Genomic DNA, 26,335 nt, shown 5'->3' with positions numbered 1-26,335 from the left:
AAGAATTCCTTGGCGATTCGGGGCCTTTTCTGGTTCCATACAAATTTAAGGGCTGTTTGTTCCAGTTCTTTGAAAAATGTCATTGGTATTTTGATTGGGATAGCATGGAATGTGTAGATTGCTCTAGGTAGCATAGATATTTTAACGATGTTAATTCTTCCGTTCCATGAGCATGGAATATTTTTCCATCTTTTTGTGTCTTCTTCAATGTCTTTCAAGAGCGATTTGTAGTTTCTAGAATATAGATCCTTTATGTCTCTGGTTAAGTTAATTCCAAGGTAACTTAAGATTTTTGGTGCTATTGTAAATGGAATGGATTCCCTAATTTCTCTTTCTTCAGTCTCATTGTTCATGTATAGAAATGCAAGTGATTTGTGAGCATTGATTTTGTATCCCATCACATTACTGAATTGCTCTATCACTTCTAGTAGTTTGAGGGTGGAGTCTTTTGGGTTTTCCATATAGAGTATCATGCCATCTACGAAGAGAGACAGTTTGACTTCTTTGACGATTTGGATACGTTTTATCCCTTTCTGTTGTCTGATTGCTGTTGCAAGGACTTCTAGTACTATGTTGAATAATAATGGTGACAGTTGGCATCCTTGTTGTGTTCCTGATCTTAAGGGAAAGGCTTCCAGCTTTTCCCCATTGAGAATGATATTCGCTGTAGGCTTTTCATAGATGGTTTTTATGAAATTGAGGAATGTACCCTCTATCCCTACACTCTGAAGTGTTTTAATCAGGAAAGGATGCTATATTTTGTCAAATGCTTTTTCTGCATCAATTGAGAGGATCATATGGTTGACTCTTTTCTTGTTGATATGATCTATCACACTGATTGATTTGCAAATGTTGAACCACCCTTGCATCCCAGGGACGAATCCCACTTGGTCATGATGGATAATCCTTTTAATGTACTGTTGGATTTTATTAGCTAGAATCTTGTTGAGAATTTTGGTGTCCATATTTATCAGGGATATCGGTCTGTAATTCTCCTTTTTGATGGGGTCTTTGCCTGGTTGGTAATACTGGCCTCATGTAATGAATTTGGTAGTTTTCCTTCTGTTTTTTTTTAAACAGCTTCAGGAGAATTGGTATTATTTCTTCTTTGAATGGTAGAATTCCCCAGGGAATCCGTCAGGCCCTGGACTCTTGTTTTTTGGGAGACTTTTGATCACTGCTTCAATCTCTTCATAATTAATAAGTCTGTTTAAAAAATCAATTTCTTCCTGTTTCATTCTTGGTAGTTTATAGGTTTCCAGGAAGGCATCCATTTCTTCCAGGTTGTTTAATTTATTGGCATAAAGCTGTTGATAAAAGTTTCTAATGATCCTTCCTATTTCATTGGTGTTGGTTGTGACCTCTCCCCTTTCATTCATAATTTTATTAATTTGGGTTCTTTTCTATTCTTTTGAATAAGTGTTGCCAGTGGCTTATCGATCTTATTTATTCTTTCAAAGAACCAGCTTCTAGTTCTGTTGATCTGCTCTACAGTGCTCCTGGTTTCTGATTCATTGATCTCTGCTCTAATCTTGATCAGCTGCTTTCTCCTGTGTGGGTTAGGCCTGTTCTTCTGTTCCAGCTCCAGCTTCTTGAGGTGAGAATATAAAAACTGCATTTTAGATTTTTCTATTCTTTTGAGTGAGTCTTGGATGGCTATGTATTTTCCCCTTAGGACTGCCTTTGCAGTGTCCCATAGGTTTTGGACCATTGTGTTTTCATTCTCGTTGGTCTCCATAAATTGTTTAAATTGATTTTTGATTTCCTGGTTTACCCAATCATTCTTGAGCAGGATGGTTTTTAGTCTCCAAGTGTTTGAGTTTTTTCCAAATTTTTCCTTGTGACTGAGTTCCAATTTCAAAGCATTGTGTTCTGAGAATATGCAGGGAATAATTTCAGTCTTTTGGTATCAGTTGAGACCTGTTTTGTGACCCAGACTATGGTCTTTTCTGGAGAAAGTTCTGTGTGCATTCAAAAAGAATGAGTATTCTGTTGTTCTGGGGTGTAGTGTTCTGTATATATCTATGAAGTCCATCTGGTCTAGTATATCATTCAAAGCTCTTGTTTCTTTGTTGATTTTCTGCTTAGGTGACCTGTCTATTGCTGACAGTGGAGTGTTGAGATCCCCTACTATTAACGTATTTTTATCTATATGTCTGCTTATTCCGGTTAAGAGTTGGCTTGTGTATCTTGCTGCTCCCCTGTTGGGGGCATAGATATTTATAATTGTCATATCCACTTGTTGGATACATCCTTTAAGAATAATATAGTGCCCTTCTGTATCTCTAACTACAGTCTTTAGTTTAAAATCTAATCTGTCTGATATGAGAATTGCTACCCCAGCTTTCTTTTGAGGTCCATTGGCATGAAAAATGGTTTTCCATCCCTTCACTTTCAGTCTGGATGTATCTTTAGGTTCAAAATGAGTCTCTTGTAGACAGCAAATGGATGGGTCATATCTTTTTATCCAATCTGCAACCCTGTGACATTTTATGGGAGCATTTAGGCCATTCACATTGAGAGTGATTATTGAGAGATATGATTTTAATGATGTCATGTTGCCTGTAAAGTCTTTGTTTCTACAGATTGTTAATTTCTGTTCTGTATCACTCTTGGGGCCTTTTTATTTTATAGAACCCCCCCTTAATATCTCCTGTAGGGCTGGTTTCATAGTTACAAATTTGGTCAGTTTCTGCCGATCCTGGAAGGTCCTTATCTTTCCATCAATTCTGAATGACAGCCTTGCTGGATAAAGGATCCTTGGCTGCATGTTTTTCTTGGATAGAGCTTTAAAAATATCCCACTAACCCTTCCTCTCATTCCAGGTCTGTGTAGACATGTCTCACGTTATTCTGATATTTTTGCCTCTGTACGTGAGAAATTTCTTCACCCTGGCTGCTTTCAATACTGTATCCTTGGATCTAATATTTGCGAATTGCACTATGACATGACGTGGCGTAGGTTTGTCATGGTTGACCTTGGGAGGGGTCCTCTCTGCCTCTTGAACACGAATTCTTGTTTCCTTTGCTAGATTAGGGAAGTTTTCAGCTACAGTTTGTTCGAATATCTCTTCTAGACCTCTCTCTTTCTCCACCCCCTCAGGGATGCCCATGATTCTGACATTGGAACGTTTCATTGAGTCAGTAATCTCCCGTAACCTACATTCTTGAGATTGGATTTTTTTGAGCCAAGTTTCTGTCTTAGTTTTCTCTTCTACCATCCCATCCTCCAATTCACTAGTTTGTTCTTCTGCCTCATTTACCCTGGCTGTCAGGGCATCTAGTTTTGACTGCATTTGATTCATAGCATTTTTAATTTCTGCCAGATTCACTCTCATTTCTGCCCTTAGAGATTCTATATTCTCGTTAATATTTTCGTTAATGTTTTTTTCAAGTCTACACATCATCTTGACCATTGTTACTCTGAACGCCATTTCTGATAATTTGGTTATATCCATATCCATCAGTTCTGTGGCAGAGGCCACAGACTCATTATCTTTTCTTTGCTGGGGGGGATTTCTCCTTCTCGTCATTCTGATGAGGAGAGGTTGTGGGGTTGCCCAGAGCCCAAATTCTTTTTTTTTTTTTAAAGATTTTATTTATTTATTCCACAGAGATAGAGACAGCCAGCAAGAGAGGGAACACAAGCAGGGGGAGTGGGAGAGGAAGAAGCAGGCTCATAGCGGAGGAGCCCAATGTGGGGCTCGATCCCATAATGCCAGGATCACGCCCTGAGCCGAAGGCAGACGCCCAACCGCTGTGCCACCCAGGCGCCCCCAGAGCCCAAATTCTTGACCAGGACCCAGGCAGTGTGCACTTGTTTTATAGGGACATTAGGGATGTGGGCTTCGTGATTTTTCAGCCTGCCTTCTGGGGGAGGGGCCTGCCGCACTGATAGTCAGGCAACCCTGTTTGGGTAGAGTCACCCTGTCCCCTGTGGGGGGGGGTGGGGATGGGCACAATGTAAACTGGTATTTCTGGGCTTTTGTTCTCTGGCGGCTTTCCCTGGCAGTTTGCTGTGCCTCTTCTAAGAGTCACAGCAGCAGTGGCCGTATCCAGCCTCTGTCTGAGAACAGAGGGATCGCAGTCTGCTCTTCACTGAGCTCTCCTGGCCTCTTTAACTCTGTTTCTGTCAGTGCTGCTAAAAACCCTGCAGCGTCCCGAGTTGTGTGCCCCACAGCTGGCGTCCCAGCCCTCACTTCCAGGGCCAGCACATCTCTGTCCTTTGGGCTCCTAACGCCACCAGCTGCAAGCCACCCTGGTTTCTGCACTCACTCCCGAGCTCCCTGTTTCAGTGTGGTTTGCGCACACTCCAGAGCGTCGGATTTCAGTCTGGTCGCACGCGCACGTTCCCAGGCTCCCGGTATCAGTCTGTTCTCTCTTGGGTGACTGTCTACGAGTCCGGCCCATTCCCCAGTGCAGGTGACTACCGCTTCCCGGTGCCCGAGTGTGGCGGCTCCCTCCCCCTTCCATTAATCTTCTGGTATCTGTGCGCAGATTCACGGCTCCTGGCTTCATACCTCAATACTCAGCACCGGAGATGTTCATTTGTAGAGATCCAGAAGTATCTTCCTGCATCTCAGGCTGATTCCGTGGGTGTTCAGGATGGTCTGGTACCTATCCAGCTCGGCTCAGGGGACCAGCTGAAAAAGGGGACCCCTACTCCTCCGCCATCTTTTCCCTCCTCCATGATGTTGCCTTTAATTAGACTTTGACTTGACCCGTGGAAATTACACCAACAGATTGTGGTCCTCTCGAACCCCCAGGACTCCTTGAGAAATAGGAAATAAGACTTTACAGTTCCCTTTCTGTTATCAGTTATCAGTTAGAAGCTGGAGGAGCTATGGCCAAGAGGACAAACTTTCTTCTGTGTGGTGAGTGTTCAACATCTTATTTTCTTTGGTTCTAGAACAGCTATAGTATTCAGTTGAGCTGGTGGAGGGCTGGCCTGAGGGGCATCTCCTGAGAGGGGCGTGTCCAGATTTCTAAGTGTGTGTTAACAGATACAGCCAATATTTCAGTGGTTTTCATTTGCTTTCAGATACACTGTCTAATGTCCTTGGAAGTAAAAACAACACTGAAAGTAGTGGTTCTCAAATGGGGGCAGTTTGGTGTCCCCACAGGGGACATAGTAAGACACTTGCAGACAGTTTTGGTGGCCGTGACTTGGGACAAGGGTGTGCCTGGAATTTAGTGGGTGGAGGCCTGGGGTGACACCCCACACCCTCCAGTACATGGACCAGACCCTTCATTGAAGAATTAACCAAGCTAAAATGTCAGTAGTGCCGAGAATGAGGAACACTACCTGAAAGAAGGTGTGAGAATTAAAAAAAAAAATTCAAATGGCACGAGCTCAAACAACAACAACAACAACAACAACAACAACAAAATTGCACCAAATTGGGGGGGGGCAAAAAAACTTCATGGGGAGATTCATTGGCAGCAAACTCAAAACCTCCATGAAATTTTTGACCATTGGTCTTGTTGATTTTTTTTCTTAAGTTTCAGTATGGAGTATCTCCCTTCTCTGGACTTGTCAGCATGTATATATGAACATCTGAAGTTGACCGAGGACATGGAATTTGGGGAGTTTGGGGCCAGTCCATGAGCCTCTTCATGGAGTCCTGAGTCATGAAAATAGAGTCTAAAGAGAATTGATTTCTCTGTGTCCTGTTGAAAGAATTTATTCCAAATGGGCAGTGAGGGAATCTTACCACGCACGTTCTCTCCTCTCTCTCTGGCACAAAATAGAACATCTTCTGGTCCCCAGGACTATTGGTGTAGTAAATGTAATGTTAATAAAAGGGGCGAGATCCCATAGACCAAGGTAGAAGGAGCACTTAACGAAAACAGCCAGTGGCAGTGTAGCCTAGTGAGAGGTTGGGCTTTGTTGCTTCCGCATTGTGTTATCTTGGACAAGTTCCTGAACCACCATGACCCTCACATTCCTGTGCTGTCAAATGGGGCTGTGAAGAGGCTCTATCCTTGAGAATGTCAGGGGGAATCCATGAGATGGTTTTACCTGGAAGTCACTTATCAGGGGTTAATTCTTACTCAACTCTGTTTTTATGAGGTCAGCTTCAGAACCACCATTGAATTTGATGGGTATGAGAAAGGCTTCCACAGAGAGGTTGAATTTGGGAATCCACACTCTCAGAATCAGGAGAGGACACATTGCTTCTTCAGTCTCCATGGAACCTCACCCTTGCTTATGGGTCTACATGTTCCACCTTCCCTGCTACTCTCCTATTATTTCTTCTCCTCTTTCCTTTTCCCCCTGGTAAAATCTAAGCCAGAGTTACAGGACAAGGTGAGCAGGGAGGAAAGTGTTAGGGAGTGGTCAATCTGTTCCAGTTCCATTAGGGGAAGGCACTCTAGCTCTGCAGGAACCACACCCATCACTGACCACCTGGGTCCAGCTACCATTGAGCTGGCCCCTACCAACTGGGCTGTAGCTGTTCCCCTTATACTGACTGTGGAATTGATAGTGGTTCACAACCCTCCATTTTGGGAAGTTCCCAGGTGTCATCTGAAACAGGCCCCATTACTCCAGGGCAGAGAGACTGAAGAAGAACACTGGCCAGTCCAGGTTGGGAGGTGGCAGTTTCAATAAGCAAAGGGAACTTACATATGGGGTTTGTTTTGGGCAACAGCAAGACAAATGGATCCCCACACCCATCCACCAAATCTTGTAAGTCTACATATACAGAGAGGGGGGCCTTAACTGGGTTCAGTCATGCATACACCACATCACTATCTCAAGGTGATGTCCTTGGAGCAGCCTCTGGTAGAAGGAAAGGCAAGGAGAACCTGCTTTGTAAGGACAGGGGATGGGGTGAAGAAGCTCTGAGTGCCTGGGTCCAAGTCATGGGTCAATCGGCGGTCATGTCTTTTCGATGACCTTCCTCAGCAGTTGGGTTGGCAGATTTGGGAAATAGGAGCACTGTCTGGTCTAATGGTTTCCCCAGAACAACCAGAGTGACTCACACAAAAAAGATAAGGTGGCGCTTTAACTCCTAGGGCAATCAAACTCTTTGCTTAAAGAGCAGAACTTTGTCTTTAAAATAATCAGGTGGTCACCTTGATTAAAATTCATGAGTGTCACTGAAAAGGCAGGATTTCTGTATTGATGGTGCTGGTGGTGGTGGTGATGCATATGGTATTTTTCTCAAAAGCTGAATACTCTCACAGCTTCTATTCTCAGTATCATTTTATATTCCCTGAAAAGACCCAATAGTACTTCCCAAGTCACTATGGAAGTAACCTATGTTTACTCTAGGAAAAGTCAGACAATGCAGATGAGCAAAACTGAAAACTACCTAGAAATGATCACTCTTCATATCCTGGTCTATATTTCCCCACACATTTTCTCTCCAGTGGTAAATATTTTTTTTTGTGTGTTGGTCTTTTCAGATCGGCCTCCAGCCACACCAACTTAAACCTCATGTTCCTGTTTCTCAGTTTCCAAAGAAGAGTCCATTTTATTTAGTTTGCTAGTAGTCAGTTTTATAAAATTGATTAAAACCTTAATGAAATGTATCCTCATGTTGTTAGAAGAAAGTGAACTGAACCTATTTAAATGAACAAACTATTCTTCCTGGTATGAGTGGGGTCTATGGTAATGACAAATTTACCTATATTTAACATGCTGCCTTCTTTGTAATCAAGACAATAAGTTCTATCTTGTAAATCATAATCTGTCCCAAGGAGAAACATGTGGGTGGCCCAGGAATATTCAGAAGACCACTGAAAGATTTAAGGAAGATTCCTGAAATGTTAATTTCTTCCTTTTATTTTTCTCAGGGCTCTCCTGCTTGGTGTTTGTCATGAGGACACACAATTCATCAGGCAATGGTATGTTGGCACTTGAAACCAAAAGCAAGCTCTTTTTTTTTTTTTAAAGATTTTATTTATTTATTTGACAGAGATAGAGATAGCCAGCGAGAGAGGGAACACAAGCAGGGGGAGTGGGAGAGCAAGAGCAGGCTCCCAGCAGAGGAGCCCGATGTGGGGCTCGATCCCACAACGCCGGGATCACGCCCTGAGCCGAAGGCAGGTGCCCAACCGCTGCACCACCCAGGCGCCCCTAAAAGCAAGCTCTTTTTAAGTCACCGTCCCATGTATTTGAATGGGAGTGCCCAGAGCAACAGGGAACGGTCCATCAGGATGTGATCTTGCCCCCATGGCCTCAACAACAATTGCAAAGTCTGCCATCATTTCTGAGTTTGGCAACTCTTGGTTAATTAGGATAGGCTACACTGATTGACATTTTTGTAGGTCCAGAGTGGCCAAATACCAACAATTTTATGTGGTTCCATTGACTATTATTCTACAACTTCTGTACTGTGTTCATATGAAAGACTGTGCCCAGATTCATACAAGGGTGTAATGAGAAGACAGTTTTCCATTTTGTCTGACATTTTCTTTTTTTTAAATTTTAAAATCAATATTATTAAATAGATACAATGGCAATAATTTCATCTGTGTCAAAAAGATTGTTGATTAGATGTGAACAGAAACATATACATAATAATAGTCTTCCAACGATGTAATTGAAATACAGTAAAAATTTTAATGACATTTACAAAATCTCTTAGAAGCCCAGAATACCCGTTTTGAGCATTTGATTATCTTAGCATTTCAATATTATAATTATAGCATGTCAGTACTCTATTCAAAATGTAATTATCAAAGCTCAGCGGAGACGGATTCTTGTGCATCCATAATTTCATACAATATAATTTTAGAGCTTGAGCTACTTTTGGTATCATTTCAGTCATAGGAACATAGTTGGAAGTCTAGGGACTTGTAGTTCTCATGTCTCAATGGCTTTTAAAGATAATCTTTTTTTTTATGTTCAGTTTGCCAAAATATAGTCCATCATTAGTTTGTGATGTAGTATGCAACGATTCATTAGTTCCATATAACACCCAGGGCTCATCATAACATGTGCCTTCCTTAATACCCACCACCTAGCTACCCCATCCCCACACCCCCTTCCCTTCTGTAACCCTCAGTTTGTTTCCTGGAGTCCAAAGTCTCTCGTGGTTTGTCTCCCTCTCTGATTTCTTCCCATTCAGTTTTCCCTCCCTTCCCCTATGGTCCTCCACACTATTCCTTATGTTCCACATATGAGTGAAACCATATAATTGTCTTTCTCTGCCTGACTTATTTCACTTAGCATAATCCCCTCCAGTTCCATCCATGTCGATGCAAATGGGGGGGGTATTCATCCTTTCTGATGGCTGAGTAATATTCCATTGTATGTATGGGCAACATCTTTATCCATTTGTCTATTGAAGGGCGTCTCGGCTCCGTCCACAGTTTGGCTATTGTGGACATTGCTGCTATGAACATTGGGGTGCATGTGTCCCTTCTTTTCACTACATCTGTATCTTTGGGGTAAATACCCAGTAGTGCAATTGCTGAGTCATAGGGTAGCTCTATTTGGAACGTCTTGGGGAACCTCCATACTGTTTTCCAGAGTGGCTGCACCAGCTTGCATTCCCACCAACAGTGTAAGAGGGTTCCCCTTTTTCCACAACCTTGCCAACACTTGTTGTTCCCTGTCTTGTTGATTTTAGCCATTCTAACTGGTGGAAGGTGTTATCTCAATGTGGTTTTGACTTGTATTTCCCTGATGGCAAGTAATGTGGAGCATTTCTTCATGTGTCTCCTGACCATCTTAATGTCTTTTTTGGAGAAGTGTCTGTTCATGTCTTCTGCCAATTTCTTGCCCGCATTATTTGTTTTTTAGGTGTTGAGTTTGAGAAGTTCTTTATCGATCTTGGATACTAGTCCTTTACTTGATATGTCATTTATAAATATCTTCTCCCATTCCATAGATTGCCTTTTAGTTCTGTCAACTGTTTCCTTTGCTGTGCAGAAGCTTTTTATCTTAATGTCTCCCTGTACTTCATGTTAACTTTTGTTTCCCTGGCCTGTGGAGACGTGTCTAGCAAGATATTGCTGCGGCCAAAGTCGAAGGGGTTGCTGCCTCTGTGCTCCTCTAGGACTTGGATGAATTCCTGTCTCACATTTAGGCCTTTCGTCCATTTTGAGTTTATGTTTGTGTCTGGTGTAAGAAAATGTTCCAGTTCCATTCGTCTACATGTGGCTGTCCAATTTTTCCAGCACCATTTATTGAAGAGACTGTCCTTCTTCCGTTGGATAGTCTCTTATGATCTGTTAACCATAGAGTTGAAGGTCCCTTTCTGGGTTCTCTATTCTGTTCCATTGATCTATGTGTCTGTTTTTGTACCAGTGCCACAGTGTCTTGATGATTACAGCTTTGTGATATAGCTTGAAGTCCAGCATTGTGATACCACCAGCTTTCCTTTTCTTTCTCAACATTCCCCTGGCTATTTGTGGCCTTTTCTGGTTCCATACTAACTTGAGGATTGTTTCTTCCAGCTCTATGAAAAATGCTGATGGTATTTTGTTAAGGATTGCTTTTAATGCTCTGGGTAACATAGACATTTTAAAAAATTTTTTTATTATGTTATGTTAGTCACCATACAGTACATCATTAGTTTTTGATGTAGTGTTCCATGATTCATTGTTTGTTTATAACACCCAGTGCTCCACGCAATACGTGCCCTCCTTAATACCCATCACTGGCCTATCCCAATCCCTCACCCCCTCCCCTCTGACACCCTCAGTTTGTTTCCCAGGATACCAGCCCTTTATCTGAAATGTTTTTGCAAATATCTTCTCCCATTCCATAGGTTGCCTCTTAGTTTTATTGACTGTTTCCTCTGCAGTGCAGAAGATTTTTATCTTGATGAGGTCTCAAAAGTTCATTTTTGCTTTTGTTTCCCTTGCCTTTGGAGACTTGTCTTGAAAGAAGTTGCTGTATATAATACATACACATAGGACATACATTTGTATTCTGCATGTAGGATATATAGTATAATAATTTCATACATGCATGTGCGTGTGTGTATATGTGTGTGTGTGTGTGTGTGTGTGTGTGTATCTTTAATCTCCCTTAGTCTCAAGCAGTTACTTTTAGCCTTTCTTTTTCTTGCATGACGTTGACATTTTTGTTGAGGTGAGACAGTTATAGCAGAGCATGTGCCTCAATTGAGTTCGAGATTTCCCCATAATTAGGTCTGGTTATGCATGTGGGGCAGGAAAAGGGCGCATATGCTATCCTGTCTTTCTTCGTGCATGAAATTGGAGGTAGGAGATGGCAGAGATGGTAAGTTGTTTGTCTAATATGTTAGTAACAGAATTCCACTGATTTAACCAGCTTCTTAACTAACTCAAGAAACTTTTAAAGTGTATCTAGGAACAGTCCTAGAAGAATCTTTTATTTTAGCTCACTACTGAGTGAAGTCATTTGTGGACATTTTAAGAGACAGGACTTCAAGTGGGGTTAGATTGATTAAATATTGAATGATATAGAGAACCCACAGAGCTGCCTTCTTCTCTCTCTTCTACAGATCCATGTGCAGACCATCCCTGCCCTCCTCATGTTCCCTGTGAATCCAACAACGGAATATACCGCTGTGCTTACCATGAGTATACCTCGACCACAGGAAAAGAGGCACTCACAGATCCAAAAGTCACATACAAAGGTGATTCTGGGCTTGTAGTAAAGGTGGCATTACGGCAAGAGTATGCATATGTTGGCAGAGCAGCTGGCCATAGGCTTCTCAGAGGGGAGGACCTTCGGTGTCCTGCTTGAAGGTCATGTCTCTTTACTCTGTAGCGTCATTCATGTGAGAGATGGGTAAGAATTTGAGATCCAGGTGAAACTGACTTGCGTTCCATCTCAACTCTAATTAAGTAGCTGTGCAACTTTGGGGAAATTGCTTGAATCCTCAGTTTCAAGTGTATAACCTCTAAAATAGAAGTAATCATCATACCTTCTGCAGATCAGGGAACTCAGCTCAGAGGAATATGTGTTCGTTTAAAGGTGTCAATCCCAAAATTAATGAAATACCCAGTTTAAAACATAAGTCCTCCTATGCATCCAGTGTCATGTTGGGCACATTACTTATTTATTTTTATTTATTTTTTTTATAAAACTTTTTTATTATGTTATGTTAGTCACCATACAGTGCATCCGAAGTTTTTGAGGTAAAGTTCCATCATTCATTACTTGCATACATTATTTATTTATTTATTTATTTTTATTATAATCATATTTTTTATTGTATTATGTTAGTCACCATACAATACATCCCTAGTTTTTGATGTAAAATTCCATGATTCATTACTTGCGTGTAACACCCAGTGCACCATGCAATACGTGCCCTCCTTACTACCCATCACCGGTCTATCCCATTCCCTCCACCCCCCTCCCCTCTGAAGCCCTCAGTTTGTTTCTCAGAGTCCATAGTCTCTCATGCTTCATTCCCCTTTCTGATTACCCCCCCTTTCTTTATCCCTTTCTTCTACTGATCTTCCTAGTTCTTATGTTCCATAGATGAGAGAAACCATATGATAATTGTCTTTCTGTGCTTGACTTATTTCACTTAGCATTATCTCTTCCAGTGCTGTCCATGTTGCAGCAAATGTTGAGAAATCATTCTTTTTCACAGCTGAATAATATTCCATTATATATATATGGACAACAACTTCTTAATCCAGTCATCTGTTGAAGGGCATCTCGGCTCCTTCCACTATTTAGCTATTGTGGGCAATGCTGCTATGAACATTGGGGTGCATATGGCCCTTCTCTTTGCTACATCTGTATCTTTGGGGTAAATACCCAGTAGTGCAATGGCTGGATCATAGGGTAGCTCAATTTTTAACTTTTTAAGGGACCTCCACAATGTTTTCCAGAGTGGCTGTACCAACTTGCATTTCCACCAACAATGTAGGAGGGATCCCCTTTCTCCACATCCGCTCCAACAATTGTTGTTTCCTGCCTTGTCAATTTTTGCCATTCTAACTGGCGTAAGGTGGTATCTTAGTGTGGTTTTGATTTGAATTTCCCTGATGGCTTATTTAAACCACATACCAACTCCCCATGACATGGAAGTCTCTTTTAAGTTCGAAGTTAGCAAGCTTTTTCTGTAGAGGGCTATCTAGTAAATACTTCAGGCTCTGCGGGCCATGTGGTCTCTGTTGCAACTATTCAATCCCGTCTTTATAACATAACTGCAGCCATAGACATAAATGAATGGATGTGGTTGTGTACCAATAAAACTATATTTACAAAGACAGGCAGTGGACTAGCCCAGGTCACAGTTTGCAACCTTGGTCTAAGTAATGAGATTACTTGCTATCCCCCTAAATTCCCTAATACCTACAGTAGAAATAGTTATATTTATTTGAAAAGGAAAGTGATTTGTTTTGCTGAGTTTATCTCAATATATTTTCTAGTGGAGTATTTTCTAATAGAAATCTGACAGAAACCACTCATGGGAGCCACACAAGTAATTTCAAATTTTCTAATAGCTACATTTAGAAAGGAAACACAGCCATCAAAAAGAACGATTTCTCAACATTTGCTGCAACATGGACAGGACTGGAGGAGATAATGCTAAGCAAAATAAGTCAAGCAGAGAAAGACAATTATCATATGGTTTCACTCATTTATGGAACATAAGAAGTAGGAAGATCGGTAGGAGAAGAAAGGGAAGAAGAAAGCGGAGGGGGGGTGGTAAACAGAAGGGGGAACGAACCATGAGAGACTATGGACTCTGAGAAACAAACTGAGGGCTTCAGAGGGGAGGGGGGTGGGGGAATGGGATAGGCTGGTGATGGGTAGTAAGGAGGGCACGTATTGCATGGTGCACTGGGTGTTATACGCAAGTAATGAATCATGGAACTTCACATCAAAAACCAGGGATGTACTGTATGGTGACTAACATAATAAAAAAATTATTATTAAAAAAGTAAAATAAAAAGGAAACACAGGAAATTAATTTTAATAATATACTTTAACTCAACTTATGCAAAGTATTATCATTTCAAGCTGTAATCAATATTAAAAGCATTAATGAGACCATTTATATGTTCTTTTTCATATTGTCTTTGATTTCCAGAATGTATTTTATATGTATATACATTTCAGTTCAGACCGGCCATAGCCTGAGGTGGCTGGTGCTTCTTGTTTTGGACAATGGACTTCTTGGACCTGAGTCTCAGTTGTTATGACATTTTTAAAAAACTCCAGCTCTTTCCATCCGGGCATCCAGAATGAGATGGAAGGAGAACTCTTGATTTACAATAGTTTTCTCAGAAATTCATAGGTATCTCTTCCTTATTTTTAATATATAGCATTCTCAGTTTGATTCTTGTTTTCTTTTTAATAACTGTTTTTTCCCTCTTTCTGGTAGTTTGTAGGATCTCCTCTTTTTCCTTGGAGCTAGGACATCTCATTTTATTTTTAATATATTTTTATATTTCTTTCTTATGTAAATACGTATACACATATGTAATACTTATATAGAGATTTTATTCTCTTCTCCCTTACAAAATCTCCACTTGGGAATATCTTCATTCAGTGTTCTTGCTTGGCATGTTCTAGCTTCTGTTGATCTAAAAATTGTTCCTTTTCACTGTAGNNNNGAAATAGCTGATTGGGTTGTATTACTCCTGGTCATCCTGATGAAATTCCTTTTGGATGGGTACTGGCCATCCTGGATATCTCCTTCCTCTTTACTTTTCCCTCTAAATCCTAGAAGAGCTCCTCAACTTACTTTCCTGGCTAATAATTTGGCCTTTTGCATGTCCATTCTGTTACCGAGCATTGTCATTGAAATTTCAGAAACCACAGCTTTAATTTCTCAGAAACTTTTTTGGTTATTGTTCTTTTATTGTACCATTTCCATAGCAGCTTCTTCTTTCTTTTACTTGTTATAAGATATTTATTGAGATGAAGGGCTTTGTCAAAGGCAAAGACCGTGGTTAGAAACAGCACATATATCAATATACGATATACATAAGCAAAAATTTTTTAAAAAGAAATGCAAATATGAAAATATCTAAGATTAAACCTCTCTGTAACTACACAATATTATTTATTTGTCATGATTGCTATTCATCTTTTCAAATCAACAAATAAGTCATAACTTATATAAGTATTAATCAAATTCACTGTTATAACCTCTTTTTGTGTCTCAGACAAAAGATTGAAATACTTCATGGTAACAGACAGTTCATATAATATGTTACTCCCCACAACATGAATCCTAATAACAATGAATGATATATGTAATATACATAATTATATAACATAGTAATAATATATTCATATATATTCAATATAATAATATAGTTATAATATTAAAATCTGAAATGTTGATAATAATTAAAAACAAATAACTTGTCTTAATTAAAATATAAAATGAGAACTAGGGGGAGAAAGGCTGCTTTATTTTTTGTTATTAAAAATTTGTCCCCAGTCATAGGGAGAGGTAATCGACATATAGTTCCGCTTAAGTTTAAGGTGTAGAATGACTTGAAGAAACCCTATTCTTATATTATCGAACAAATGACTTCTTAAATCTTTTTGGAGATCCTTTCTGAGGATTTTAAGTTCTCTCCTCTTTCCTGTATTAACTGTGTACCTTAGGCCAGATTTTCCTAGAAAACAGAACGTGAGGCACAACATGTATTCAGGCTTTAAGGGGTTATGCGTGCAATCCTAAGGCAGCAAGAATGAGGGAAGAAGAGGACGTGAAGCAGGGAAGGAGGGAAAGGAAATTCAAGATGGTGCATCCCTGTGCTGAGTGCTGCCTTATAAGACAATGCAGATGGTTGTGTGGCTATGCAAGACTTTCCAGAGGCCACGTATAACTGTGTCTTGGGACAGGACAGTCCTTGGTACAAGGAGAGAGGGAGAAAAAGAGAGAGGCCAGCTCCTTCTCATCCTGTCCCTCCCCTTGGTTAAGCTTTGCCTCATTGGACTTTCCCTGACTTATTTCGCTCAGCAGAATACCCTCCAGTTCTATCCACATCAGTGTAAATGGTAAGTATACATCCTTTCTGATGTATACACATTCCATTGTGTGTATATCTATCTATCTATCTATCTATCTATCTATCTATCTATCTATCTAGATACATACCATACATACCACACACATACATACCACATCTTCTTTACCCATTTATCTGTCAATGGACATTTGGGGTCTTTCCACAGTTTGGCTATTGTGGACATTGCTACTATGAACAATGGGGTGCAGGTGACCCTTTGGATCATTACATTTGTAACTTTGGGGTAACACCCAGTAGTGCAATTGCTGGGTCATACGGTAGCTCTATTTTTAACTTCTTGAGGAACCTCCATACCGCTTCCCAGAGGGGCTGCACCAGCTTGCATTCCACCAAGAGGGTAAGAAGGTTTCCCTTTCTATACGTCCTTGCTAACATTTGTTGTTTCCTGACTTGTTAATTTTAGCCATTCTGAGTGTTGTGAGGTGGTATCTCATTGTGCTTTGATTTGTATTTCCCTGATGGCAAGGGATGTGGAGCATTTTTTCTTGTGTCTGTTGGCCATTTGTATGTCTTCTTTGGAGAAATGCCTGTTCATGTCTTCTGCACATTTCTTGACTGTACTATTTGGGGGTTTTGGGTGTTGAGTTTCATAATTTCTTTATAGATCTTGGATTCTAACCCTTTATCTGAATTGTCATTTGCAAATATCTTCTCCCGTTCCATAGTTTGCGTTTTAGTTTTGTTGACTGTTTCCTCTGCAGTGCAGAAGCTTTTATCTTGATAAAGTCCCAACAGTTCATTTTTGCTTTTGTTTCCCTTGCCTTTGGAGACATATCTTGATAGAAGTTGTTGTGGCAGACACTTCTCCAAAGAAGATACATGAATGGCTATCAGACACATGAAAAAAAATGTTCAACATCATTAGCCATCAGGGAAATTTAAATCAAAACCACATTGAGATACCACCTTACACCAGTTAGAATGGCAAAAATTGACAAGGCAGGACAACAAATGTTGGAGAGGATGTGGAGAAAGGGGAGCCCTCTTACACTGGTGGTGGGAATACAAGCTGGTACAGCCACTCCAGAAAACAATATGGATGCTCTTCAAAAGGTTAAAAATAGAGCTACCCTATGACCAGCAATTGCACTACTGAGTATTTACACCAAAGATACAGATATAGTGAAAAGAAGGGGCATATGCACCCCAATGTTCATAGTAGCAATGTCCACAATAGCCAATCTGTGGAAGGAGCCGAGATGTCCTTCAACAGATGAATGGATAAAGAAGATGTGGTCCAGATATACAATGGAATATTACTCAGCCATCAGAAAGGATGTTTACCTACCATTTGCATCAACATGGATGGAACTGGAGTGGATTATGCTAAGTGAAGTAAGTCAAGCAGAGAAAGACAATTATCACATGGTTTTACTCATACGTGGAACATAAGGAATAGCACAGAGAATATTAGGAGAAGGAAGGGAAAAACGAAGGGGGGATACGAACCACGGGAGACCATGGCTTCTGGGAAACAAACTGAAGGTTTTAGAGGGGAGGGGATTGGGGGTTGGGTTAGCCCAATGTTGGGTATTAAGGAGGGCATGTATTGCAATGAGCACTGGGTGTTATATGCAAACAATGAATCATGGAACCCTACATCAAAAACTAATGATGTACTGTATGGTGACTAAAATAAGAAAATTAAATAAATAAATAGATAAATAAATAAATAAATAAATAAATAAAGAAGCTGTGTGGCTGAGGTCAAAGATGTTGCTGCCTCTGTTCTCCTCTAAGATTTTGATGTATTCTTGTCTCACATTTAGGTCTTTCATCCATTTTGAGTTTATCTTTGATACATGGCGTAAGAGAATGGTCCAGTTTCATTCTGAATGTGCCTGTCCAATTTTCCCAATGCCATGTGTTGAAAAGACTGTCCTTTTTCCATTGGATATTCTTTCCTGCTTTGTTGAAGATTAGTTGATAGAGTTGAGGGTCCATTTCTGGGTTCTCTATTCTGTACAATTAACCTGTGTGTCTGTTTTTGTGCCAATACCATACTGTCTTGATCATTACATCTTTGTAATAGAGCTTGAAGTCAGGCATTGTGATGCCAACTGCTCTGGTTTTCTTTTTCAATATTCATCTGGCTATTCAGGGTCTTTTTTGGTTGCATACAAATTTCAGGATTATTTGTTCCTGCTCTGTGAAAAATGTCAATGGTATTTTGATAGGAATTGTGTTGAATATTTAGAATGCTCTGGGTAGCATAGACATTTTCACGATATTTATTCTTCCATTCCATGAGCATGAAATGTTTTTCCATTTCTTGTGTCTTTGTCAATTTCTTTCATAAGTGTTCTGTGGCTTTTAGAGTACGGAACTTTTACCTCTTTGGTTAGGTTTATTCCTAGGTATCTTATGATATTTGGTGCAATTGTAAATAGGATCGATTCCTTTTTTTTTAAGGTTTTATTTATTTATTTGTCAGAGAGAGAGGGAGCATAAGCAGGGGGACCAGCGGGCAGAGGGAGAAGTAAACTCCCCACTGAGCAGGGATCCTGATGTGGGACTCAGTCCCAGGTCTCTGAGATCATGACCTGACATGAGGGCAGGAGCTTAACTGACTGAGCCACCCAATGGGATCCCAATGGGATTGATTCTTTAATTTCTCTTTCTTCTGTCATATTGTTACTGTATAGAAATGCCACTGATTTCTGTGCATTGATTTTGTATACTGCCGCGTTGTTGAATTGATGTATGAGTTCTAGCAATTTTGAGGTGTATTTTGTGTTTTCCACATAGAGTACCATGTTGTCTGCGAAGAGTGAGAGTTTGACTTCTTCTTGGCCAATTTGAAAGCCTTTTATTTCTTTTTGTTGTCTGATTGCTGAGGCTAGGACTTCTAGTACTATGTTGAACAACAATGGTGAGAGTGGACATCCTTGTCATGCTCATGACCTTAAGGGAAAAGTTCTCAGTGTTTCCCCAATGAGAATGATATTCACTGTGAGCCTTTCATAGATGGCTTTTATGATATTGAGGTATGTTCCATCTATCTCTACACCATAGAGAGCTTTAATTAAGAATGGATGCTGTATTTTGTCAAATGCGTTTTCTGCATCAATTGAGAGGATCATATGGTTTTTGTCCTTTCTTTTATTAATGTGATGTATCATTTTGATTGATTTGCAAATGTTGAACCACCTTGCATCCCAGGAATAAATCTCACTTGGTTGTGGCGATTAATCCTTTTAATATACTATTGAATCCTATTGGCTAATATCTTGGTGAGTATTTTTGGCATCCATGTTCATCAGGGATATTGGTCTGTAATTCTCCTTTGTCCTTGTCTGGGTTTAGGATTAAGGTAATGCTGGCCTCATGGAAGGAGTTTGGAAGATTTCCTTCTATTTCTATTTTCTTCAGAAGAATAGGTATTAGTTATTATTTAAATGTTTGGTATGGTGACTAACAAAATATAATTAAAAATATTATTATAAAAAATAAATAAATGTTTGGTAGAATTCCCCTGAGAAGCCACCTGGCCCTGGACTCTTGTTTGGTGGGAGATTTTTGATTACTGCTTCAATTTACTTACTGGTTATGGGTCTGTTCAGATTTTCTATTTCTTCCTGTTTCAGTTTTGGTAGTTTGTAAGTTTCCAGGAATGCATCATCCATTTCTTTCTGATTGTCTAATTGTTAGGATATAGTTGCTCATAATATGTTCTTAAAATTGTTTGTATTTCCTTGGTGTTGGTCATGATCTCTCCTCTTTCATTCATGATTTTACTAGTTTTGGTCCTTTCTCTTTTCTTTTGGATAAGTCTGGCAGGGGGTTTATTGACTCAAAGAACCAGCTTCTAGTTTCATTGATCTGTTCTACTGTTCTTTTGGTTTCTATTTCATTGATTTCTATTCTTCTGCTACTTGGTTTAGGCTTTATTTGCTGTTCTTCCTCCAGCAACTTTAGGTGTAAGGTTAGCTTGTGTATTTGAGACTTTTCTCAAAACTTTTGAGAATTTTTCAAAAAAGGCTTGTACTGCTATGTACTTCCATCTTAGAACCACCTTTGCTGTATCCCAAAGGTTTTGAACAGTTGTGTTTTCATTTTCATTTGTTTCCATGAATTTTTAAAATTCTTCATTAATTTCCTGGTTGACCCATTCATTATTTAGTAGGATGCTATTTAACCTCCAAGTATTTGAGTTCCTTCCAAATTTCCTCTTGTGATTGAGTTCAAGTTTCAAAGCTGTGGCCTGAAAATATGCAGGGAATAATCCCAATATTTTGGTACTGGTTGAGGCCTGATTTATGATCCAGTATGTGATCTATTCTGGAGAATGTTCCGTGTTCAATTTTTTTTATAATAATATATTTTTTTATTATGTTAGTCACCATACAGTACATCCCTGCTTTTTTATGTAAAGTTTGATGATTCATTAGTTGTGTATAACACCCATGCAATACGTGCCCTCCTTACTACCCATCACCAGCCTATCCCATTCTCCCACCCCCCTCCCCTCTGAAACCCTCAGTTTGTGCACTTGAGAAGAATGTGCATTCTATTGCTTTAGGATAAAATGCTTTATATGTATCAGCAAAGTCCATCTGGTCTAGTGTGTCATTCAAAGCCCTTGTTTCTTTGTTGATCTTCTGCTTTGATGATCTGTCCATTGCTGTGAGTGGGGTGTGGAAGTCCCCTACTATTATTGTATTATTATTAATCTGTTTCTTTAATTTGGTTATTAATTGGTTTATATACTTGGCTGCTCCCAAGTTAGGAGCGTAAATATTTACAGTTGTTAGGTCTTCTTGATGTATAGACACTTTAAGTATGGTATAATGTCCCTATTCATCCCTTACTATAGTATTTTGTTTAAAATCTAATTTGTCTGTTATGAGGATTGCTACCCCAGCTTTCTTTTGAATTCCATTAGCATTATAAATTGTGCTCCACTCCCTCACTTTCAGTCTGGAGGTGTCTTTAGGTCTAAAATGAGTCTCTTGTAGACAGCATATGGATGGGTCTTGCTTTTTTAAATCCAATCTGATACCCTGTGTCTTTTAATTGGAGCATATAGCCCATTTACATTCAGAGTAACTATTGAAATATATGAACTTAGCACCATTGTATTGCCTGTAAAATCCCTGTTTCTGTAAATTGTCTCCGTTTCTTTCTGTTCTATGTTACTCTTGGGCTCTCTCTTCCCTTACAGGATCCCCTTAATATTTCTTGCAGGGCTGGCCTGGCAGTCACATATACTTTTAGTCTGTCTGTCCTGGAAGCTCTTTATCTCTCCTTCCATTCTGAATGACAGCCTTGCTGGATAAAGTATTCTTGGCTGCATGTTCTTCTCATTTAGTACTCTGAATATATCATGTGAGCCCTTTCTGGCCTGCCAGGTTTCTTTGGATAGTTGTGATGTTTAGTCTGATGTTCCTCCGTCGGTATGTAAGAAGCCTCTTGTCTCGAGCTTCTCTCAGTATTCTCTCTTTTTTCTAAAATTTGCAAGCTTCACCATTATATATCAGGGTGTTGATCTATTTTTATTGATTTTGGGAGGGGTCCTCTATGCCTCTTGGACATGAATGCTTGTTTCCTTCCCCAGATTAGTGAAGTTCTCAGTGGTGATTTGCTCAAATATACTTTCTGGCCCTCTCTCTCTATCTCTCTTCACCCTCAGGTACCCCAATAATTCTGATATTGGATCATTTCATGGCATCATTAATTTCTCAAAGCCTTTCTTCATGGGCTGTTAGTTGTCTTTCTCTCTTTTCCTCAACTTTCTTCCTTTCCATCAGCCTGTCTCCTAGATCACTTATTTTCTCTTCTGCCTCATTCACCCTAGTTGTTTAAGCAGCCAATTTAGACTGCATCTCCATTATAACATTTTAAAGTTCAGCCTGATTAGATCTCATTTCTACACTAAGAGATACCCTACTGTCTTTTACGTTTTTCTCAAGCCCAGCTATTAACTTTATTATTCTTATCCTGAATTCCATCACTGATATCTTACTTATATCCATATCGATTAGATCTGTGGCAGAGAACATTGCTTCTGGTTCTTTCTTTTGTTTTGAATTCCTCCTTCTAGTGATTTTGCCCAGAGAAGAATGGGTGAGTGAGTGAGCAGAATCAAAAAATCAATCACGGGGCGCCTGGGTGGCACAGCGGTTAAGCGTCTGCCTTCAGCTCAGGACGTGATCCCGGTGTTCTGGGATTGAGCCCCACATCAGGCTCCTCTGCTATGAGCCTGCTTCTTCCTCTCCCACTCCCCCTGCTTGTGTTCCCTCTCTCACTGGCTGTCTCTATCTCTGTCAAATAAATAAATAAAATCTTAAAAAAATCAATCACCATCCAAGCAAAATACACACTGGACAAATCCAAATGGGTCAGAAACCAAAACAGAAAGCAAACAAAAACAAGAGAAAACCAAACAAAAAACAAAAAGAGAACAAAAAGGGGGAGGGGAAGACAGATTATAATCTCATAGGGTGGACAAAGCAGGGTGATCCACTTGTTCCCAGGTGAATTTTGGTCAGTGTGTTGGAAGACGCTAAATCCCAAAATTGCAAAGAAGTAAAACTTATATATATACACAAAAATAAAATTTAATAGAATACAAAAAGGCCAAAAATGAAGCATATCTCTATAAAATGTAGATGCAAAAAATAAAAGTTAAAAAGCAAATCAAAAACATACAGTTGATAAAATAAAAAACTACTTGAAATGGGGGAAAAAAGAGAAAAAGGAAATGGAAAATTTTAGACTGAAAGATAAATGCATCATGAGAAAAACCTGAAGTTCTATATACTTTTTCCCATAGCACTTGAGTTTTTCAGTCTTCTGTGATCCCTAAACTAGCTGTTCTTCCAGTTTGTCTTCTGGGGGAGGGACCTGCTATGCAGCTTCTCAGGTGTCTTTGCCTGGGCTGAGTTGCACATCCCCTTGCCAGAGGCCTGGGGTGAGGTAAGCTGGTCCTCTGTGGGGCTTTGTTCCCCAAAGGCTTTCCACACCTCTTTAAAGGATCAGAATAAAATGGCCATGCCCCAATCCCCAGCCCCAGAGCCAAAAGATTGCAGTCCCCCCTCTTCAGTAAACCCTTCTGGACCAACAGTCTTTACTTTTGTGTGTGCCAAACTCCACAACTCCTGTGGTTGGTGTCCATGGCAGTCTTCCTGGGGTAGTCTGAGTAACACAGTAGCCTGTGTTACTGCCCTTTGCGTGCTCTGGGGCTGAGAGCAGTCGTGGTTTCATGCGCGTACCCACTCCACCACTCCCAGGGGGATGGCTGACTGTCACCCTACTGTCCTTTCTGGGGCCACTACCCTGAGAGTGGTTGCTGGTCGTGGGTGCACCTGTTTAACCCCTCCCAGGGGATGGCAGATAGTCCAGCCTTTTTCAGGGTGCCCAGACAGAGAGCAGTCACCCCATTGGCCTGGCTCATGGTTTATGGTGACCTGAGTTAAGATTCCCCTCCTGGCCTCCCTGACTGTAACCAGTTTCCCCACTTCAATGCTTGGGCAGTCCACCAGTTCAGGCACCTCTGTTAGTACTGTAACTCCATGGATCCTGATACCACACTGACCCACCTAGAGTTCTGCCCTTTTCGTCCCCTGAGTCCCTTTCAGACAGGGATGTTTCTCACTGGAACAGATTTCTAAGAGTTCTGATTTTGTCCCCTGGGGCTATATCACTTTCCAGTAGCCAGCTTATGGAGGCTCCCTCCCCTTCCATTTATCTTCTGATATTTTCTCTCAGATTCATGTCTCCATACCTCCTGTCTTGCAAAAAGCAATCTCTTTTCTGCTTGTAGAGTTCCAGATATATTTCCTTACATCTCAGGCTTAATTCATGGGTATTCAGAATGGTTTGATAATTATCCAGCTAAATTCAAAAGACCAGATGACATGAGGTCCCCTACTCTTCTGCCATCTTGCCTCTTCCTCCTCAGTGGTCACTTTTCTATTTGTATAATTGCAACAATTCTTTTCCTAGATTTCAGGTTTCATTTTCAGGTGTTCAGAATGATATGATAGATAACTAGCTGAATTCAAGGACCAGATAAAACAGAGGTCTCCTATTTCTCCACCATCTTCCCTCCAACTGAAACCTATATTTTAAAAGCCCTATTAAGGGTCAACTCCTTAAAAACTAAAGCAAAATGGGATTCCCAGTTTTGATTTTTGGAATTATGGGATCCTCCAAAATTATGGAGACAAATCTCTTCTAATCAAAGTACACATGGCACCTTCTTTCCTGTGATGAACCTACGTTGTTAACCCACCTTATTTCTTTTCTGCCCTAGAAATCAACCATGTGACCTGCTCTAACATCGACAATAGCGATCCAACCTTCCAGAGCTGTCACAATCAGGTTAGGTTTGCACTCTGCTTGCACAAGTGTACAGGAGACTATCTTCAGAATAGAGTGGGGGATGTAGGGAGGGATTCCTCACCATAGTGTGCGGGTGTATTCATTATATATTGCCATGTTACAAGTGACCCCAGAACTTAGTGACTTGAACAACATTTATTGTCTCCAAAGTCCTATGGGTTAGGAATCCAGGGAGTGCTTTGCTGCATATGTTAATGCAGGGTATCTAACAAGACTGTCATCAAGGTGTGAGGATGCAGAGTAAGCAGAAAACTCTTCCGTGCTGACAGGAAAGGAAAGCCATGGAACTGATTTGGCAAACAGCCTGGAAGTTTACAGTTAAACATAGAATTATCATATTCTCAGTAATTCCACTGCTAGGTATATACCCAAGACAATGGAAAATACATATCAACACAAAGACTTGTACACCAGTGTTCACAGTGGCATTATTCACAAGAGCCAGAAAGTGGAAATGACTGACATGCCAGTGAACTCATAAGTGGACAAAAGAAATGTGGTCCATCCATTCATTGGGCTATTGCTCAGTCATAAAAAGGAATGAAGCATTGACTCATGCTACAACATGGATGGACCTTGAACACATGATGTTCAGTGAAAGAAGCCAGACAAAAAGATCACAGAGAGCATGATTCCTTTAATATGAACTGTCCAGAAAGGCAAATCTTGAGACACAGAAAATAGACTAGTGGTTGCCAGGGACTAGGGGGTGGGTAGGTGGAAGGATTGGGGTGATTGCTTAGAAATGTAGGTTTTAGGGGAGGGTGTTGAAAATGCTCTAAAATTGATTGTGGTGATGGTTGTACAAATCTGTGAATACACTAAAAGCCATTGAATTATGCACTTTGAATGGTTGAGTTCTATGGGTGAATTATAGCTCAATGAAATTGTTAAAGAAAAAAAAAAGTTGGCTGGATTGGCCAGTGTGCATAGTTGGTCCCTCAATATAATTAATCAAAGACTTTTAGTGCCTAAAGAAAACGTAAAGACCATATATTCTGAACTTTGCTTTTAATTAGGGACCCTGAGGCCCAGAGAGATTTAACTGACTTTTTCAAGGTCACATGGCTAGTTGGTGCCAAAGCTGTGTTTTGGTGACCAGTTTTAAAGTATGTGTTTGGCAAAACAGAGGATCATAGGGAAAGAGAGGAAAAAATAAAACAAGATGAAATCAGAGAGGGAGACAAACCGTAAGAGACTCTTAATCATGGGAAACAAACTGAGGGCAGCTGAAGGGGAGGAGGTGAGGGGATGTGGTAACTGGGTGATGGACATTAAGGAAGGCACATGATGTACTGAGCACTGGATATTATATAAGACTGATGAATCACTGACCTTTACCTCTGAAACCAATAATACGTTATGGGTTAATTAATTGAATTTAAACTTTAAAAATTAGGAAAAAAATAAAGTATGTGTTTGGGGCTCATCTATGAAAACTACTAGACAGCCAGCCCAAGCTGATTAAAGGAAAAATAACAAACCCTCCTTTTCTTCTTTTCTCTTAGTTAAATTTGAGCAGTTCTCAGGACAACAGCACACAGATCTGCACCCGTTTTGCCAAGCTGTCCCGCAGCTGTGGAGAGGGAAACACTGCTCTGTCCCTGCAGGTCTGAGCTCCTTTCCTTTGGCTCCAGGTGCAGGTGGATGCTTTCTCCACCACCACCCCCCTTTTAAGTAGATTTTGTTTTTTAGAGCAGTTTTAGGTTCACAGCAACAATTGAGCAGAAACAGAGAGTTCCCATATATCCCCGCCCCATACACATGCACAGCTTCCCCTGCTATCTGGCACCAGATGGTACTTTTGTGACCCTGCAATGTCATGTTAATGTCATCCAAAGGCCAGAGTTGACATTAGGCATCACGCTTGATGCTGTCCATTATGTGGGTTTTGTCAAATGTATGATGACGTGTATCCACCATTATAGTACCAAACAGAATAGTTTCACTGCTCTAAAACTGCTCTAAAAAACTCATCTCTATGAGTTTTTATTAAGGAGGGCACGTGTTGTGATGAGCACCGGGTG

The 26,335-nt window shown here is 40.3% G+C and overlaps 1 protein-coding gene across 1 annotated transcript in view; it reads left to right on the top strand.

Moving 5' to 3' along the window:
• Positions 1-4,750: 4,750 nt before the first annotated feature.
• Positions 4,751-26,335, top strand: part of LOC103681875 (adhesion G protein-coupled receptor E4-like) — a 53,333-nt gene continuing 31,748 nt past the window's right edge. Inside the window, exons 1-5 of the mRNA XM_040629452.1 lie at positions 4,751-4,873; positions 7,803-7,853; positions 11,447-11,581; positions 24,220-24,287; positions 25,817-25,918. Of these exons, the coding sequence (XP_040485386.1) occupies positions 4,843-4,873; positions 7,803-7,853; positions 11,447-11,581; positions 24,220-24,287; positions 25,817-25,918 (387 nt within the window). The 5' untranslated portion in view covers positions 4,751-4,842. The remainder of the gene's footprint in view (positions 4,874-7,802; positions 7,854-11,446; positions 11,582-24,219; positions 24,288-25,816; positions 25,919-26,335) is intronic.

Source organism: Ursus maritimus, unplaced genomic scaffold (assembly GCF_017311325.1).
Source record: "Ursus maritimus isolate PB19 unplaced genomic scaffold, ASM1731132v1 scaffold_14, whole genome shotgun sequence".
NCBI lineage: Eukaryota > Metazoa > Chordata > Mammalia > Carnivora > Ursidae > Ursus > Ursus maritimus.
This window is presented reverse-complemented; position numbering and strand designations above follow the sequence as displayed.